The sequence below is a fragment of the Daucus carota genome, chromosome 3 (genome assembly GCF_001625215.2).
Source record: "Daucus carota subsp. sativus chromosome 3, DH1 v3.0, whole genome shotgun sequence".
Classification (NCBI taxonomy): Eukaryota; Viridiplantae; Streptophyta; class Magnoliopsida; order Apiales; family Apiaceae; genus Daucus; species Daucus carota.
Window position 1 is genome coordinate 47,685,854 of NC_030383.2, and position 20,217 is coordinate 47,706,070.

General features: G+C 38.6%; 1 protein-coding gene across 4 annotated transcripts; it reads right to left on the reverse strand.

The window, feature by feature from the left end:
* Positions 1–81: 81 nt before the first annotated feature.
* LOC108215039 (hypersensitive-induced response protein 2) lies at positions 82–3,575 on the reverse strand. Of its 4 annotated transcripts, none has more exons than XM_017387361.2 (6): positions 3,443–3,575; positions 2,341–2,538; positions 1,908–2,028; positions 1,359–1,450; positions 1,160–1,256; positions 82–631 (listed from the first exon to the last, which is right to left on the reverse strand). In XM_017387361.2, exons 2-6 carry the CDS (start codon positions 2,527–2,529, stop codon positions 273–275), a joined length of 858 nt encoding a protein of 285 aa, XP_017242850.1. In that variant the 5' UTR covers positions 2,530–2,538; positions 3,443–3,575; the 3' UTR covers positions 82–272. The 4 variants fall into 4 exon arrangements, with proteins under 4 accessions (XP_017242850.1, XP_017242852.1, XP_017242853.1 ...); XM_017387363.2 differs by having other exon boundaries at positions 3,439–3,561; XM_017387364.2 differs by lacking the exon at positions 3,443–3,575 and adding an exon at positions 3,346–3,442.
* Between the last annotated feature and the right edge of the window lie 16,642 nt (positions 3,576–20,217).

A 20,217-nucleotide genomic window follows, 5' to 3' on the forward strand; every position in this document is an offset into this window, starting at 1 on the left:
TGACCTATAATTACACATATCAGAACCACTAAAATCTGTGACATGATATGACGACAATATTTATAGGGAGGGAGGAGCAACTTTATCTTAAAAAGGATATATTACTTACCAATCATATTCACACCAACATACTTATCTAGATCAGCATGTTCAACAACTGTTGGTTGTATGCTATGGTTCTACCAAGCAAAAGTTCCAAGTGTGCTACAGCATGCGTATAAGGATAAATGACCAAATCTCAATGTCGTATGCTCATTGTAGAAACTATATTACTACTGAGCAGCATTGCCCTGAAGAAGACCCTCCCTGATTTGTGAGGCTATGTCTTTCACTGCACCAGGTCCATGTGGGACAAAAACGGCAGATGACTTTGAAGATGCACCGATTTCCTTCATGGTATCAAAGTATTGAGTCACCAGCACCATGTCCATGACATCCTTGGCAGAAGTCCCAGGAACATTCTCAGAAAAGGCAAGAACACTGTCACGTAAGCCATCCACAATTGCCTGTCTCTGTCGAGCAATGCCAAGACCTGACAGGTATTTAGATTCAGCTTCACCTTCAGCTCTCTTGATTTGCAATATCTTTTCTGCTTCAGCCTTTTCATTTGCAGCAACCCTCATTCTAGAAGCTGTTGATCGACAAAAGAGAAAATTTTAAATGGACAAGCATAAATGAAGACAACTAAAGATTGGCGTTCAATAATAAAACAACAAATTTGCAAACACTTGCAAAGATAACCTAGATAATTAGAATTCAACACAATAGAAGTCCAGTATCATTAAACTTTTTCACAAATGTGAATTAATAACTTTCAGAAAATCTGCTCTGCAATTAGAAACAATCTTAAGCTTTCCTAGGCTTAAAACTCAAATGGCAAAAAAATATAATGTGGTACAACACACATATTATGCTTAAAAAAATTACATTTTCATAAAATCTAATCAATCAATGTAAATATGAAACGCAGGATGATAAACACAATTCAAGTACAAGTTGAATCATGCTCAAATATTTACATTTTAAGGACGCATACTATCTACTGAAAGTACTCTGAAAACAATGCATCTGTAATATCTGTAGCATTTAAGATAAAAATAAATAAATCTTAATACACATATATTAGGTATAAAAATACAGGCAAAGAACTGTGTTTTACCAGCATTTATCTCGTTCATGGCCCTCTTCACTTGAGCATCTGGTTCAATGTCCACAATAAGGGTTTGAACTATCTCAAAGCCATAACCAGACATCGCCTATCAAATGACAGATAAAAGTAATATAAGTAATGCACAGATACGAAATACCTACCACAGCGCAATCATTATCATTTATTGAGTTCAAATATATGACTGTACCTTCTCTAGTTCTTCTTCCACGGCCTTAGCAATTTCATTCTTCTGTTCGAAGGCGGAATCCAATAATAGCTTTGGGACACTAGACCTGATTACTAAAAATTTAATGTACAAATGACAATCAAGTGTTATAACAGGTTTTTAGCACTTTTTCAATATAGTAAAATCAAAAAGATCGCTGTATATCATAAGCAAAGGGATACTCAATGACACTCCAAATCTACAAGATTCACAGATCTTGAAACATTTACATTAGCTAGCAGTAGAAGAAGACAGAAGAATGGGAGGATAACCAATCCCCAGTATATTGCCTCAAGAAGATTAAGAAATAAAGAATGACTAAGCAATAATATGTTAAAAGCACAGTAAGCTCGGTATAAGATTCTTGTATACTATTCCAGAAACCCGTGTTAGGCTCTTAGATAGTGGATGTTTCCATAGCGTCGAGTTCTTATATAAACAATGTAAAATTTTATCAAAACATCAGATATTACGAAATCAATGTCAATGCTTATGCAAAAACAGATATTCATGTTAACATAGACATCATACCATCAAATACATAAGCTTGAATCTGTGATGTAGTGTTTGAAAGCTTATAATAGGCATCAGAAGCTTTCTCTGCCAAAGCACGATACTGAATTGAAGCAACTACAGTAACAAAGACATTATCCTGAAAAGATAGTAACAGATGCGGTTAATGTTATATGTTATACAAGTAGAAAGATAAAAAAAATGTGAGATTATTTAATTTATGATCGAACATATAGGATAAAATGCAACATTCATGACATAGTCATTCTTAATTTAATTTCTACTTGAATTCTTATATAGAACTCCAAAATTCCCCAGCAGTAAAAGTTCTCTTTTATGAATTATAAAATTTAGCTGTTACTCAACACCGTAGACTTCTATGAAATTAAGGCAAATGAAATGTCCACAGCACACTTAATTCAAAAGTTAGAAAAATAAGTCAGCTGCAGACCTTGGTCTTGGTTTCACAACGAACATTGAGTTGCTGCACACGCAAGGATAATTCTCCTGCTACTTGGTAGCCTAAACACCAAGGTAGGCAATGACATCCAGGGTCCAACACATCCTCAAACTTACCGAAACGTTCCTTCACAGCAACAGTGGACTGCCCGATTTGAACACAACCAAGTGCTTGACCCATAGCTAGAACCTTTGATACAACAACAGTTTAAAATGCTAACACAAACTCACACGTGAATTGTTCTATATTAAAAGAAAAACATCATTATCAATCACATAAGTATCCTTTCAAAAAAAAAAAAAATCACATAAGTAGAACTTACAGCACAATTCCAGATCACAATTTACTATGTAGAGCAAAGAAACCAAAAATAGCAGCTCGACACCAACTACAACACTTACTACTCTATTTATATCGCTGTTCATAGTGTTACCATACATACATATATCCACCTAATCACCTACAAATCTCAGCACATTGAAAATAATATATTCAAAATTTAGAAAATCTAGTATTCACGAAATCCAAGTCCAACAATCATCCACCAACGTCCTAAACAAAAGAAGACTATGCATAATAAAACAGTATCATAAACAAAAACTAGGGCAAGATACAAAAATTTCAGGGAAGCCACAAGTATTCACGAGTAGAAGTAAATTCAATAAAATTCAATAAACGTAAACACCACAGTTATATGCAATTATATATCCGGGATTTACAAGTTCTTAACGAAGACTAAGAGCTTATTTCGCATAAATATAAGGTCCAATATGCAACAACAACATAGTATAAATATAAATATATCAAAACCCCACATACATAGCTAAAAACACATATCGATCATTAATTAAACCCTAATTAGTCACGAAGACAAGAATCAGGAAATATACACACAAAAGCACACATGTTATGCAAGTACATATCGTAACATCAGTGATGTGCGGCGAAGAATTTAATAAACACTAGTAATATATAACAACAGCACATAAGACAAACCTAGAATCAGAATATAAAATTGAACAAGAGGACATAGTTAATTGAACAGAGATTAATATAGAAGAGATCACAAAGATATATAAAAAGACATACGTACAGTACTAAGCGAGCGGCTGAAGGAGAAAAGACGTGGGCAGAAGAAAGGAATATGACAAAATATAGTTAGAATTTTGTATGTATATGAATTAATTAAGAGGAATCACATGGTTTGGGCTTATCCGGGGTGTCTTGATGTTTTTTTTTTACTAAAAATTATCTAGAGGGGTGTATTCGATTGGGATTTCAATAGATTGTTTTTAGTCTGTGGATTTTAATGGATTGTGTCTGATTTTGATTTTGTGCCGATTTTTGGTAAAATGTCGCAGAGTTGATAGGATTTAAGCACAATGCTTCAAAATCTCATTGATTTTGATGGGATTTCAAAAACTTAAAATACACTGAAGAATTTCACAAAATCCATCATTTTATGAAATGCAAAAAAATCCATCAGCATTTGAATACCATCAGATTTTAATGGATTTTAAACAATCCCAATTGAATATCATCGGATTTTAAAGCATAATTTAAAATCCCAATTGAATACCACCAGATTTTGTAGCATAATTTGAAATCCCAATTGAATGCCTCAAGATTTTAATGGATTTCAAACAATCCCAATCGAATACCCTCGGATTTTATAAATGCAAAAAATGCTTTAAAATCTCAATCCAATACACCCCTCTTAGTCATTGAAGTGGGCTTTATCTTTTGACCATGTATTTATATTTATTATTTTTAAAATTTTATTTTTTTAAATAAAATTATATAGACAAAATTTTAAAGTATAAAACTTTTTTTAAAAAAAAATGATGATTCTAGGTGCTTGATCAAAATAATTTGATATGTGCTTAAAAAATCAAAGCTGTATATTTTGAACCAGAAGGAATACTTGTCAAATTCTCGGACTCCTTACCTATATTTAGTCTACATGGACAAGATTTGAGGATTGAGAACAAAAAATACAACTCAAACCCAACTCCCTATCCCTCATTTATTTTAGGTGAGAGAAAGTTCAACCCCATATTTGAGGGATGAAAAAGCAAATCCCTATATTCTCCATGTCATCACCAGCTCATATATCCTCTTGTTTTTCTGTTATTTACCACTGTAATTTCTCTCTCTATTTCAGTTGCATATGTGAATTTGAAATATAGGGGATCAATACAGGGAATACCATTGGAGCAAAATAACTTTTTGATCCCCTATGTTTTAGGTAACCATTACTATTATATAATATTTTAGGGGTTGAAAATAGGGAATTGCATTGGGGTTGCTCTTGTCTATTTTAAGAAATGTGGGTGGTAGAGCATTTATTTTACTTTATGCAATTTGTTGAATGTCTACTTCGTCGTTTCCTTGTAGTGCGTAGACTTGACTTGCTGCTAAATTACCCGATCGAATAGTGAACGGTTGTAATTTGCTGCACGTCTATTTCATCATTTCGTTATAGGATGTAATTTGATTTATTCTAAATTATTTTTTGAAAAAAAAAATTAATTCAATAATGAAAAACCATACGGCATCTACAAAAACAATCGAGTCGAACAAACATAAAACAGATCATATCGCTGATTAATCTGATCTTTATAAAGACACAATCAAGCGATTTGTTGAAATTGATATATACACATATAGCCTTCATCAAAATTTCATCAAAACCTGTTTGAGCTATCGATCGTAACTGTAATTCCATATAAATCTTTACTACTGAATCAATCCCTTGAAAATCTGGCAGATCTAACGTCCTGGACATTGAATCACACCAAAACACACCAAAAAACACACCAAGCTCTCACAAGGAGAGAATAAACAAAACCCAAATAAATTGAGAACAAAACTCACCCAAAAAAGATTTTATCAAACAAAAGACAATCTTGAAAGATAGAAATCCTTACATGGAGAGGTGTATTATTGAAAAACAAGAGCAAAACAAAGAATATAAGTGATTTGGGGCTTTCCACCGGTAAAAACCGATGAAAGCCCCTCACGACGGCTAGGGAAAAAAAAGAAGCTTGAGAGGATTTGTTTTTAGGGTTTTATATATCGTAAAAACATATTCTTATTTATTCTAAATTATTTGATCAATTTTTCTAATTAATGAGTTATTTGATTTGAATAATAATTTTGAATGATTGGAGTATCAGGCTGATCAGGTTACTTGAATTTCAAAATGAATGACGTTTATTAATAACTAGTTGAGAAACCGCGCGTTGCGGCGGCATATAAAAATTATATTAATGATTCAATATTAATATTTGTAGAATGCAATAATTTTGTGGCTGTCTATAAAAATATATCAATGATTAAAAATTAATATTTGTAGGATAAAATAAATTTTATATTACAAAAATCTTGATGTAATATCAATACTAATATATAAAATTGCAAATCTGGACTATAATTCATGGTGAAAAAATAAAAATAAATTTCTACACGTAATTAACAATTTAAAACACGACGAATCTTAATTTTATTTGTATTTTTTTTGAAAAGTAATCGTGTTCTTATATTGTCACATTCTTCCAATTTTTTTGGATTGATTGGGCATAAAAACATCTAACTAAAATCCGTGAGATAGTGGTTTATAACTACCCTTGCTTGTAACAACCTTTATTTTTTAATACTGTATGAACAGTCTTCACTTAAAAATTGCTTGAACGGAGAAAACAGATAATGCATGAATAATATTTTCCTGTATACAAAGTAAATCATATAAAAATTAACAACAACAAACATGTCCGGTGAACAAAACAAATATTATAAAAGAATAACCGACAAACATACATCACTAATAGTTAATTTATTGATATCATCCATCAATATCATGTCAAGACTATATTCTTCTCCCGTGTTTCGATATGTCGACTCTCACATAGCGGTTTATAACTACTTTTGCTTGCAACAACCTTTATTTTTTTTAATACCGTATAAACAGCCCCCACTTATCGTTGCAGAAGAACGACACCACCTAGTTAGAAATCGAGCAAGAGAACTATCACCCGAGAAAGGTAGAGTTGTGGTGGTATTGAGAGAGAGTAGGTTGTGTTTAAATGATCCAAAACCCTACAACCTATATGGGTATTTATTGGTGCAGAGAGACTTGTGTGCTACTCTTTCCCATAATTAAATAATCTGAAACAGAATTAGATAAAAGCTTTCAAGCTACTATATTTCATAAATAATCTGAAACAAAATCAGATTCCGAAATTTGTTCTAAAATAACTGAATCTATAAAAGGTAGTTCTAATTTTTGATATTTTTCATCCGAAAATTTCAGAAAATTAGAAAAATAGAACGGAGCGATGTGAGAGGCGCCACCTACACGCCCCCGTTTCTCCTTTATATAGAAACAAAATCAGATTAAAACTTTCAAGCTACTATATTCCATAAATAATCTGAAACAGAATCAGATTCTGAAACTTCCAAAACTAAAAAAAGGTAATTCTAATTTTTGATAAAAACTAAAAAAAGATAATTCTAATTTTTGATATTTTTCATCCAAAAATTCCAGAAAATTAGAAAAATAAAACGGAGCGATGTGAGAGGCGCCACCTATACGCCCCTCACTTCTCCTTTATATAAGTATATTGATTGTTTTAATATATTGGATAATAATAATTTTGGATAATTATATTTTGATCGTGACACCATCCTGTATAGAATTTAAAAATAATTTATTAAATTAACAAAAAAGATTAAAAAAAATTATTGTAATAATAAAAAATCATATCACACCTAAAAAATAATCGAATGGAGCCGAATAAACTTAAAAAGAATCACATCGCTAGTTTCGGAGACACGATCGAACGACGTATTTGAAGTTGATATATGTGCATTGCTTGGTTTCATCACAAACGGTTTGAGTTATCGACCGTAAATGAAATCTCATATAAATTTTTATCATCGAATCAAGCCTTTAAAATCCAACAGATCTAACGTTTTGCATTGAAGCACACCAAAACACACAAAAAAAAATAAAAAAATCAAGCACTCACAAGGAGAGAAAAACAAAATCTAAATAAATTGGCAACAGAAATCATCCAAAAAAGATTTTATTTCACAAATAATACAATCTCAAGAAATAGAAATTCTTATAGGAAGGAATATTATTGAAAAAATAAGAATAAAACAAAGAAAATAATTAATTTGAATTGTTTTACCTGTGAAAATCGATAAAAAGCCCCCAACGACAATTAGGAAAAGAAGTAGAAGAGGCTGGGAGATTTTTATTTTTAAGAATTTGGGAAAAATTTTATGAATTACCAAATTTTATAATTTGTTATACAATGTGCAATTCTGTCTGTCCCAATTAACTCCGTTAAATTTTTTGGAATATTTGCATCTTTCATCTGTCTAACAACTCTCTAGCCTATTTAATATAACATACAATCCCAAAATATCCCAAAATATTATGCAATCCCAAAATATTATGCAATCCTATGATATACCCTTATTTTCCTCTTGTTAACACCCATACTAAGATAATGAATTAGGGTTTAGAAGAAGAATTAATGCATAATATTTTGAGATTGCTTACTCTGTTAAATAAGTTGGAAAGTTGTTAGTGGAACATAAATATGCAAATACCCACATATAATCCAACGGAATGGAATTGCATATTTTATAACGAATTATAAAATTTAATATTTTCAATTGATCAGTTTTAAACACTAATATAGAAAATGATGTCACAATCAAAATACAATTATACAAAATTATCATGATTGGGATAAATTAAAACTATTATTAATTATTAACGTAATTTATTTTGAAATCTAGATAATCTAACATGCGCTAAATGATCTCTCACTTAGAAGTTAGAACCTCTTGGCGCTTTTTAGAACATTGTCTCTAGTATTAATCAAAGTCTGTTGGAAATTTGGTGCTAGCTGGCAACAGTGTTGTGAGACTAAATGTTGTGTTTGGTTGGGGTGAATGGAATGGAATAGAATGGAATGAGTATAAATAAAAGAAAATAATAGAGTTTAGATGGGAGGACTTTGAAAAAAATGAGTGAGTGCAAATTTTGTTTGATAAGATTTGAGTTAGAAAATACGTATGATAAGGAATGGAGCATTCCTTCTGATATGGGTCAGAAGTAATATTTAATTATTATTAGATATTAAAAGCCCAAGAACACCAAAGCCCAGTTAAATAGGGCCTGAGGCTCTTAAATATTAATTAATTTCGTAATTAATTAATAGAGGCCCAGTCAGAGGTCCAGTTACAAGTCCGAATTCTATAATACATCTGATTCTAGCAGATAAATACTCAGAAGTTCGGATAAACGTCAACAACAAGAGGATAGGAGTTCTATCTTATCTCTTGCTTCGAGGCATACTTCGATAAGAAGTCTGACACACGGAATCGTACTTCCGTCCCACTTCTGACTCCGAAGCGCCTATATAAAGGGCTCTACCCCTCATAACTAGAACTACGTTTTGGACTTGATTCTTCCCCACGCAGAAGATACGTAGGCATCTCGCATCGAGACCAGTCCAAAGCACGAATCGCTCACCCCCTTTGTTTTCTATTCTATAACATTTGGCGCCGTCTGTGGGAAAACAACAACCATGACGAACCCAACCGGAATACGTTCTGAAATCCATGTTCCACGCAGTCGGACTACCACCGGGGTCTCGACTGAGTCAACTCCTGTAACTACTACCCTCCCGCTTGGTACGACCATTGCTCAAACTACTACTCCCCTGACTTTTGGCTCGCTGCCCCCTCTGACTCGAGTAATTGCAACCGTCACCGACGCCGGCACACATTACTCAACGGTCACTACAACCACCCGTGGAGGCACAAGAGATGACTATGTGCATGTCACTGACTACGACTCTTCCGAATCGGAGCAGGAGCATGATACACCCCCTCGAAGAAGGAGAGAAACCGATCATACTCGACACCGTCGACGCCGCCATAGGCAAGAAACTAATGAGCCCCGGGGGCCAATAACTTATGAGGAAAGGATCCGGGCCTATGAAGAGGAAATTGCACGGTTAAAAAGAGACCAGGCAAGGATGCAACCCCCAGAATCCAGGGATGAAGCCCCTCGTCAAACCGTGATGAATCAAATTCACTTGTTACCAGCAGGCGATCCTGATAACCCGGTTCCCCCTTTTACGCAAGAAATCATGGGTGCAAGGATTTCCCGAAAATTCAAGCTCCCAACCATTAAAGCTTACGATGGCACGGGTGATCCCGCTAATCATGTTCGGACCTTCATGAACGCTTTGTTACTCCAGCCCGTCACTGAAGCAATCAAGTGTCGTGCTTTCCCCCAAACCTTGAGTGGGATGGCCCAACATTGGTATAGTCGCCTACCCCCTAATTCTATCTCTTGTTTTGCTGACTTGAGCAGGGCTTTCATAGGACAATTTGTTGGAAGCAAAACACATGCTAAGAGCTCGGCCTCCCTAATGAATTTGCATCAAGGTAAGAACGAATCACTCCGGGAATATATGAATCGTTTTACCAAAGAAGCCTTGAAGGTCCCAGACCTTGATCAGAAGGTAGCCATGATTGCCCTCCAACAAGGCACCACTGATGACAATTTTCGCCGATCCCTAGCCAAGAGGGCCCCGGACAATATGAATGATCTACAAGAGAGAGCCGGAAAGTATATAAAGGCGGAGGAAAGCTTGAGAAAATCCCAGAACAGTCAGGGACCGAATACCAACTTCAAGAAACGTGGTAATGACACGGAGTATAATGCTGAGAATAAGTACTCCCGGAAGGAAGATGAGGAAAAATCGCCCGCTAAAAAGAAGCTGGGGCCGAGGTTTACTGAGTATGCCAGGCTTAACGCCCCGAGGAGTCAAATCCTGTTGGAAATTGAGAAGGATGAAAGTGTTAGATGGCCGAAGCCTATAAGGACTGATCCGGAGAAACGTAACAAAGATTTATATTGTCGATTCCACAAAGACACAGGACATAAGACTGACGATTGCCGGCAGTTGAAGGATGAGATTGAGTTCTTGATCCGAAGAGGCAAGTTATCCAAATTTACCAAGGATGGAGACAAGAATCATCGAGACAGTGATAATCGTGGAAGAGACAACGATGACAAAAGAACTCAGCCTCGAGGGCCTGTTATTAATGTTATCTCCGGAGGACCTACGGCTGCAGGCACTTCAAGCAATTCAAGAAAGGCTTATGCGAGGGAAGTAATGAGTATAGTTGGGGAACCCCCGAAGCGGGCAAAAATTGACTATGCGATGGCGTTCGATAACGTCGACCTCGAGAAGGTAAAATTCCCCCATGATGACCCCTTAGTAGTCACGCCAGTGATTGGAAACTCGTCCGTAAAGAGAGTGCTCATCGATAATGGAGCCTCGGTGGATATTTTGTTCTATGATGCCTATGAAAAGATGGGATACTCCGATAATCAACTTACACCCTCGGACATGCCGATATATGGCTTTAACAATGTGGAAACCAAGATTGAAGGCATGATCCAACTCCCTGTAACTATGGGTACCGAACCTAGACAAGCCACATGCATGATAAATTTCTTGGTTGTTAAAGCTTCGTCGACCTATAATGCCATCCTTGGAAGGACCGGGATACACGCTTTTAAAGCAATCCCCTCCACTTACCACATGAAGATCAAATTCCCGACTAGGAACGGAATTGGAGAAGAATTAGGAGATCAGAAAATGGCCCGAAGCTGTTATATTGGGGCATTAAGATCTGGAGGAGCCGGGGGGCAAGTATTACCTATAGAGGACCTTGATGTCCGAGAAGAAGAGGAAAGGAGAGGCAAGCCTGCCGAAGATTTGGTTCCAATCCAATTGTATACAGAAGAACCTGAAAAGGTCACTTATGTTGGAGCATTACTCCAGGAGGATTTGAAACAAGAGTTTGTCAGGTTCTTGAGGAACAACCGTGATGTTTTCGCTTGGACAGCAGCTGATATGCCAGGTATCGACCCCTCATTCATAACACATAAGTTGAATGTAAACCCCGCGAGGAAACCTATTAAACAGAAGAAAAGGAACTTCGCCCCTGAAAGGCAAGAAGCCATTAAACAGGAGGTCGATAAGTTGTTGGAAGCAGGTTTTATCGAAGAGATACAATTTCCAGAATGGCTGGCGAACCCTGTTATGGTCAAAAAGGCCAATGGAAAATGGAGGATGTGTGTAGACTTCACTGATCTGAATGATGCTTGTCCCAAGGATTGTTTTCCTCTTCCAAGGATAGACACGTTAATAGATGCCACCGCTGGACATGAGATGCTGAGCTTCATGGATGGCTTCAGCGGATATAATCAGATCCGGATGGACAAGGATGATGTACCCAAGGTATCGTTTATCACTGACTTCGGTGTATTTTGTTATTTGGTTATGGCCTTTGGACTTAAGAATGCAGGAGCAACGTATCAACGCCTTGCAAACAAGATGTTTAAACATCTGATTGGAAAGACTATGGAGGTATACGTAGACGATATGTTGGTGAAAAGCTTGAGCAAAGCGGATCACCTTGAACACCTTAGAGAGGCCTTTGAAGTCCTGAGGACGCATAAGATGATGTTAAACCCTGCTAAGTGCGCCTTTGGGGTCGGTTCTGGGAAGTTCCTGGGTTTAATGGTCTCAAAGCGTGGTATTGAAGCCAACCCCGACAAGATAAAAGCTATCCTAGATATGGAACCCCCAAAAAGTATAAGGGATGTTCAGAAACTGACAGGAAGAATTGCAGCTTTGGGAAGGTTTGTATCCAAGTCAGGAGACAAGTGCTTGCCTTTCTTTAAAGCATTAAAGAAGGTTAAGAACTTTGAGTGGACGGATGAGAGCCAAGTGGCCTTCGAACATCTAAAGAAATATATGGCAGAACCACCACTCTTATCGAAACCCGTGGAGGGCGAAACCCTGTATGTATACTTAGCTGTCTCGGAACAAGCACTAAGTGCCGTCTTGGTTCGGGAGGAATCCAAAGTCCAGAAACCAGTATACTATGTGAGCAAGGTGCTGCATGGAGCGGAGCTCAATTACTCAGTGATCGAAAAGTTTGCCTTGGCCATGATTACGGCCTCAAGGAAGTTGAGACCTTACTTTCAGTCTCATAAGATAGAGGTCCTGACAGACCAACCTCTCCGAAATGTTATACATAGCCCTAAGGCTAGTGGAAGATTGATCAAGTGGGCAATTGAGCTTGGAGAATTTGATATCCGATACAAACCTCGAACGGCGATTAAAGCTCAGGCCTTAGCTGACTTCCTAGTTGAATGTACCATTAGCAACCAGGAAGTCGGGGGGCAAGGAGACAAGGTAGAAGAACCTGCTAAGGAAGAAAAACCTAAAGAATACTGGCTACTATTTTTTGACGGGGCTTCAAAAACAAAAGGTAGTGGCGCAGGGCTTGTGCTCCAAAGCCCTGATGGCTTTACTGTGGAATATGCTATTAAGCTAGACTTTCCAACCACTAACAATGAGGCAGAGTATGAGGCATTGATAGCTGGGCTTGGCCTAGCCAGAACCTTGAGGGTAAAGAATTTGAAGGTCTGTGGTGACTCAAAGCTCGTAGTCTTCCAAGTGAATGGTGAGTTTGAAGCCCGTGAGGAGACTATGCTAAAATATCTAAGGATTGTAAAGACCCAGATGGCACTATTCGAAGAATGCTTGGTACAGTATGTGCCAAGGGAGGAGAACACCAAGGCTGATGCCCTGTCACAATTTGCATCTTCCGACGATGAGGTATGCTCAGGAAGCGTTTACTATCAGGTTTTGAGAACCCCGAGTATCGAAGCAAAGTTAGTTGCCCCCATTGACACAGGGGCCACTTGGATGGATGAAATTAAGTTGTACTTACGAAGCGGACATCTGCCACCTAATGCTGATGAAGCACGAAAATTACAGGTAAGGGCCCTTAAATATGTACTCATTGAGGGAATCTTATATAAAAAATCGTTTGTGATCCCTTACTTGAGATGTCTGAGGCCTGATGAGGCTCGAGAAGCCCTTAGAGAAGTTCATGAAGGGGTATGTGGCCAACACCTTGGTGGAAGAGCATTGGCTCATAAAGTGACCCGCCTTGGATTCTATTGGCCAGACATGCTGAAGCACGCTCAAGACTATGTGAAAAAGTGTGATCGTTGTCAAAGGTTTGCACCTGTTGTACGACAGCCACCTGAGATGCTGACATCTATCAATACTCCTATCCCCTTCGCAATGTGGGGGATGGACATTCTTGGACCGTTTCCACTTGCTAGCGCGCAGAGAAAGTTTCTATTGGTTGCAATTGATTATTTCACTAAATGGATTGAAGCCAAGCCGTTGGCCAAGATAACCACCAAGCAAGTTGCTCAGTTCGTGTGGGAGAACATTATCTGCAGGTACGGAATACCTCGAGTCATGGTTACCGACAATGGGACTCAGTTCAATAATGCTGAGTTTAGAGGATATTGTGAGGATTACTCGATTGAGTTACGCTTCACTTCAGTTGCCCATCCTCAAGCTAATGGACAAGCTGAGGTGGCCAATAGGATAATTCTTGATGGACTGAAGAAGAGAGTTGAGAAAGCCCAGGGATCGTGGGTCGAAGAGATGCTCCCTATACTATGGGCGTATCGAACCACTTGCAAGGTTTCAACTGGGGCAACTCCCTTTCAACTGGCTTATGGAGCCGAGGCAGTGGTGCCACTCGAAATCACTCATACATCCTCCAGGGTCCAGCAGTATGAGCCAGAAGCCAATGAAGAAGGTATGAGACTTGCACTTGATATGATTGATGAGATTCGTGACGAAGCTCATGCTAAAATCGTGGAAAACCAGAAACGAGCTTCCTACTACTATAACCTACGGGTTAAGGAGCGTTACTTCAGGGAAGGAGATCTGGTACTTAGAAAAGTTGAGGCTTCTGGGGTAGGTCCCAAAGGCAAGATGGCTCCGAATTGGGAAGGGCCCTACCAAGTTAAGGCTGTCACAGGCCATGGCTCATACAAACTTCAAACCCTGGAAGGAATTGAAGTCCCTAGAAGTTGGCATGCGACCAACTTAAAGATATATTATATTTAGTATCTACTCTGTGATGACAGAAGTTAGTAGTTACCACAGAAATAAGGTCATGTTGACCACTGCCATGTAGTCGGTTTCCAAGGATAGTTATTTCATTTACTATAATAATAAAGTCCAGAGGATTATCTAACTTATTTGCCCAAGTTATTTTTACTTGTGCTGTCCTTGATGAAAGGCTCACAAACTGAACTTACATGTTTAAAGATAAGAAATCCTAAGTATGAATCAATATGGATGAAAGCTCGAAGCTAAAAGCATGATATAAAAGAAGTTAACTTGATAAATAAGTTGACAAATAAATAAAGGAGTTAGAACCCGAAGGGTTGGCATAAATATCCGAATAAATATACAAATTAAAGCCACGCAGGGCTGAAAACACCTAATCTAAGGGAGACCATCATCAAAGATGTCGTCCCCTTCCTTGGCCTTCCCCTCCTCCTCGGGGACCTCCTCTTCCTTCTCCACAGCCATGGGGGAACCCACCCCGTCTTGCGCTTCCTCCTCCTGGGTCTCGAGTGGATGGGAGTCCCCGAACTCCGTTTCCTCGAGGTCCTCCGAGGATTCTGAGGTTTTCCCCGGGACCGTAGGGACGGGGAACTTCTCCAAAGTAACCCCCTCGATCTTAGAGCCGAGTTCCTCGATGATGGCCTCCCAGCAACTCTTAAAAGTCTCAGGAAACGCCGCGTCGTACTCGGCCACCATCAAGTCCTCGTACTCCTTAGACTTCTTGAAGTCCTCAATTGCCTCCGTCCGGACCCGATCCAACTCAGCCTCCAGGGTTCGAACCCTCTCCTTCTCGATCGCCAACTCCTTTTCCACCTCACGGAAGCGTTCAAAGTTGGCCGTGGAGGACTCGAGATATCTATCGCGATCGCGCTCGGCGATCGTCTTCTCGGTCCTCACCTCCCTCAGGTTGTGGAGGGCAGCCTGAAGGTAAGTGTTGACCTGCAAAATATTAAAAAGTAAGCATACAAGGATGAAGTATTGCAAAAAACAATAAAAGGGGTGGAGGAAAGATGATATTTACCGATGCTACGGCCTGAGCTCCTAAGAGCTCAATCTGCAAGTCGTCCGAAGACTCAACCACATGGGCCTTGTCCCTCGGGGTTACCACATTCTTGGACCACTCAGCGGCGGCCCGAGAGTCGCCCACTATGGTGTCCCTGTTTAAAAGTCCCCACTGGACCACGTAAGGATTTGGGTCCTCATCAATGGCAGGGGGCCTCTCGGCCATAAAAGCCGGAACTTTCTCCACAATGGGAGAACCGCCCTCCTTCCTGGGCCGCTTGGTGCGGACCTTCTCCACGGGAACAGCCTTTGAAGCGGCCGTCTCCCTCTTCTTAAAAATGTTGCCCAAAGTAGCGAGGGCTGCAAAAGAGATGAAACAAATAAGTTACGGCCCATAATCAAATCTGCTAAGTAAAATAAAGAAAATATAGGGACTAAAGGGAATACCCTTTGGGCCTAAATCACTAAGCCCGTGTGCTTGAAGTGAGGCCTCTGAAAGCAGGAGAGAGCAGTGATGAAGGTTGTCTCCCACCAAGATGTGTATAGCGGCCTCCTCTTCTAAGCCCAACTTAAGGGACCTAACGGGCCCGTCTTCGGCCCGACTAAAGTTGGAATAGAAACAATCTTCCCAACTGGCTCCCTCCATATAGACATAAAACCATTGCTTTTTCCAGTGTGGAAGGGAGTCAGGGGCCGTGTCGGGAACGAAAATGCTGCGAGCCACGTTCCTATTTTGAATTTTAACCCAACCCTCGTCGTTGGGTGCATTTACAAATTTAAAAAAGTACCTAAATACTGCCACGCTGGGCTCTAAGTTGTGCTTCTTACACTGAACTAGATAACAGTAAATAAACTTCCACCCATTGGGCTGAAGTTGGGTAGGACAAATACGGGCCTCGGCCAAAAGCCTGCAGACGAACATGGGTGGAGGAAACCTGAACCCAGCATAAAGAGTTTCTTTATAAATCCTAAGGGCTCCGGGCTTTGGATAGCAAGATCTATCGTTTGGGCCCGGAGCCACAGCCCTATAAGGCCCATTTATCCCAAAAGCTACAGCAATCGTATCTACGGCCTCTTGATCGTATTTTGAAGGAAAATTATACGAATCTAAATGCAACAAGTTGGGAAAAGCTTCACCAAAATCTGAAAGCAAATCCCTAAGTGAAAAAACACTAGCATGGACTAGGGATTTCTTTTTACCTCGGTTCGCGCGAGGATGAGCGGTTGAAGGCTGGGAAAGTTGAGATTGCTGTGAAGAACTGGAATCGGCCATTGATATGCTTGCCTTGAGAGCTTGAAACCCAGAAAAAGTCACGAAGAAGATGAATATTAATCGGAAACTGGAAAAACTCTTGAAGGTCGGCCGGAAACTGGGAGGATGCTCGAAGAACAGCCGGAATCTGGAAACCCCTTCTGAAGATCGACCGGAGAATTCGCCTAAAAACTTGCTAAAATACTAGGAAACTAGAGAGAAAGTTGAGAGTGCTTGAGGCTTTTGAAAAGAGTAGTGAATGAAAATGATTCACTCACTCACGCTATTTATAAGGGGGGATAACCGGTTCAACAGCCGGTAAACCCTAGGGTTACCGCCTGTACGCGGTAATATGGGCCTACAGCCGGTGAATGGGCTTTGTCTAGGCGGGAAGCCCACGAAATTCAAACATTTCAGAAGTGCCTCGATCGTTCTGGAAAGATCTGGAGATGTCTAAGTAAAAAGAAAAGGAAAATTAAGCTATATAGGCCTGTCAGGCATAGACCTTGGCCCACAGGATCCGGCAAAATCAAGTTAGTAACAAACCACGCCCAGGAAGCAGAGCTTCCATGGCGCGTATGTATATATGTCTCCTTGGCGTGGACCATCAACGCCAAGGAAGCACTTTCTTTTTGAGTCATGATTGACCAACCACGCCTAGGAAGCAGAACTTCCTTGGCGCGTATGTATGTATGTCTCCTTGGCGGGGACCACCAACGCCAAGGAAGCATTTCCTTGATAAGTCATGAATGACCAGCCACGCCTAGGAAGCGTTGTCTCCTTGGCGTGCTTGTACAGATGTCTCCTTGGCGTGGCACACCAACGCCAAGGGAGCATTTCTCTGTTGAGTCTTGTGAGACCAGCCACGCCTAGGAATCGTTGTCTCCTTGGCGTGCTTATACAGATGTCTCCTTGGCGTGGCACACCAACGCCAAGGGAGCATTTCTCTGTTGAGTCTTGTGAGACCAGCCACGCCTAGGAAGCGTTGTCTCCTTGGCGTGCTTGTACATATGTCTCCTTGGCGTGGCACACCAACGCCAAGGGAGCATTTATTTGATTCTTGTGAGACCAGCCACGCCCAGGAAGCAAAGCCTCCTTGGCGTGGACACGATGATACCTCCCTGGCGTGGATTACCAACGCCAAGGGAGCCACCCGATTGGTGTGCCTTCACCAAAATAAAAAAAAAAATATATATATATATATATATGGTAAAAATCCTGAAAATTCAGGAAAAATCATAAAATTGAGATTTTGATTTCAAAAGGCTCGAAAAATTCTAGAAGATTGAAATTCGATCATAAAAATTCCAATTTAAATTTAGCCTTGGAAAAATACGAAAGTACTCGAAAGTACCATTACAAACGTAATACTCGTTGACTCGTAGTATCATGGAAACGACTCGAAAGGTCAAAAGAAAGACTCGTGTCTTCCGGTACTCCAATCAAAAATGAAGTGCGATCCCGAAGGATACGAAACAGGACTATCTTTACTCTACAGTCAACTCAAGTCATCTCTCGAATTGTTTTAAAGTAGTCAAGATCGGTGAGATCCTTGCGCTATTTATGGAACTTCAGATTTTGGACAATGGGAATCGGTAGAAGTTAGCTTTTTCGCATGATGAATGAAGATCAGAAAGCCGATAAGGTCTCAGCAACTTTTGAAAAGTTTCTACAAAACTTGTCGAAAGTTGGGGGGCAAATGATATGGGTCAGAAGTAATATTTAATTATTATTAGATATTAAAAGCCCAAGAACACCAAAGCCCAGTTAAATAGGGCCTGAGGCTCTTAAATATTAATTAATTTCGTAATTAATTAATAGAGGCCCAGTCAGAGGTCCAGTTACAAGTCCGAATTCTATAATACATCTGATTCTAGCAGATAAATACTCAGAAGTTCGGATAAACGTCAACAACAAGAGGATAGGAGTTCTATCTTATCTCTTGCTTCGAGGCATACTTCGATAAGAAGTCTGACACACGGAATCGTACTTCCGTCCCACTTCTGACTCCGAAGCGCCTATATAAAGGGCTCTACCCCTCATAACTAGAACTACGTTTTGGACTTGATTCTTCCCCACGCAGAAGATACGTAGGCATCTCGCATCGAGACCAGTCCAAAGCACGAATCGCTCACCCCCTTTGTTTTCTATTCTATAACACCTTCTCAAAATGAAGGTTTGAGCTCTAGTTAAGGGGGATAAGAACGGAATGATGGAAGGAATAAAATTATTATACATTTAACTAAATTATAGTTCAAATCTCATTCCATTCCATCCATTTTCATTCACCCCAACCAAACATAACGGAAGATGATCACCGCCTCAACTCTTAGACAACCTAGCTCTAGTAGATTCGATCTCTCTAGCTCTCCAGCACATTCGGTCCGAAACCACCACAAGGCCTTCACATTCTGCTGCTCTGATCACACAGAAGCATGCAAGCTTTTTACTAAAGGCAGCGATATAGTGTGGACCAGGGACGAAGCTACATAGGGGCCAGAAGGGGCCATGGCCCCCTCTAGGGTTTCCATAGTATTGTAATTTTTATTATATAATTTTGAAAAAAGTTGTATTTTATCTATATATTTATATAAATATAAAAATTTGGCCCCCCTCAAAAAATATCTGTTCGCTTCTAAAAAATATTTAACATTGTAAAATAAAGTTTTAACTTAGATTTTTCTAATTTATTGTATTAGACCAAATTTAAAAATAAAAATAAACAAAAATATGGATATATATACAATTATACTAATTTAAAAGGAAAGATCGTAAAATGTGATATGTGATAAATATAAATATCAATATGGTTCTTTTTTTTTTTTTTGACTAATATGGCTTATAGCCTTACAAAGTGAGTATCTGTTCGAAGATATTCTCGGGGTGAACCAGAGTTTTAAAAATAAGAATATTTGATGATGGAGGTCTTATCCAAAAAACTTATACCTCACTTCACTTCTTCATTTTCATAGAATAGTTAGTCCTCGTGCATTATAAATTTATTATTTAATATTAATATTGATCTACTCATCTTCAATTTAAATTCATCATCGAGGTAATATTTTTACTTATTTAAATTATAACTTGTCGTCTTCTAAATAAGTATAATATTTTTTTTAAGTATAATAAACATTTTTTTTGAAAAGGAGTAAGTATAATAAACATAATATTTAGTTTTTGAGATATTGTCAAAATACAATTTCATATAATGTGTGTTACCTGCTAATTAAAGATTACTATAACTTAGAGTTATTATGATGAGTTTCCTGACCATTTATACTTAAATATATTTAAAGAGAAATAGCTAAATATTTTTGTTGACACTATTATAAATTTGATTTCCTGATTTAAAAGAACGCAAAGCTCTACTATAATTTTTTTACTAGTATTTTTGTATTTATTTTATAATGAATATTTTACAGTGCTGATGAAAAATTTTACTGTATGGAAGAAAATTTTTTTGGCCCCCTTACACACGTTTGCTGGCTTCGTCCCTGGTGTGGACCAGATAGACCAAAGAGAGAATTTTAGTAGCTCATAATGTCTAAATAAGAT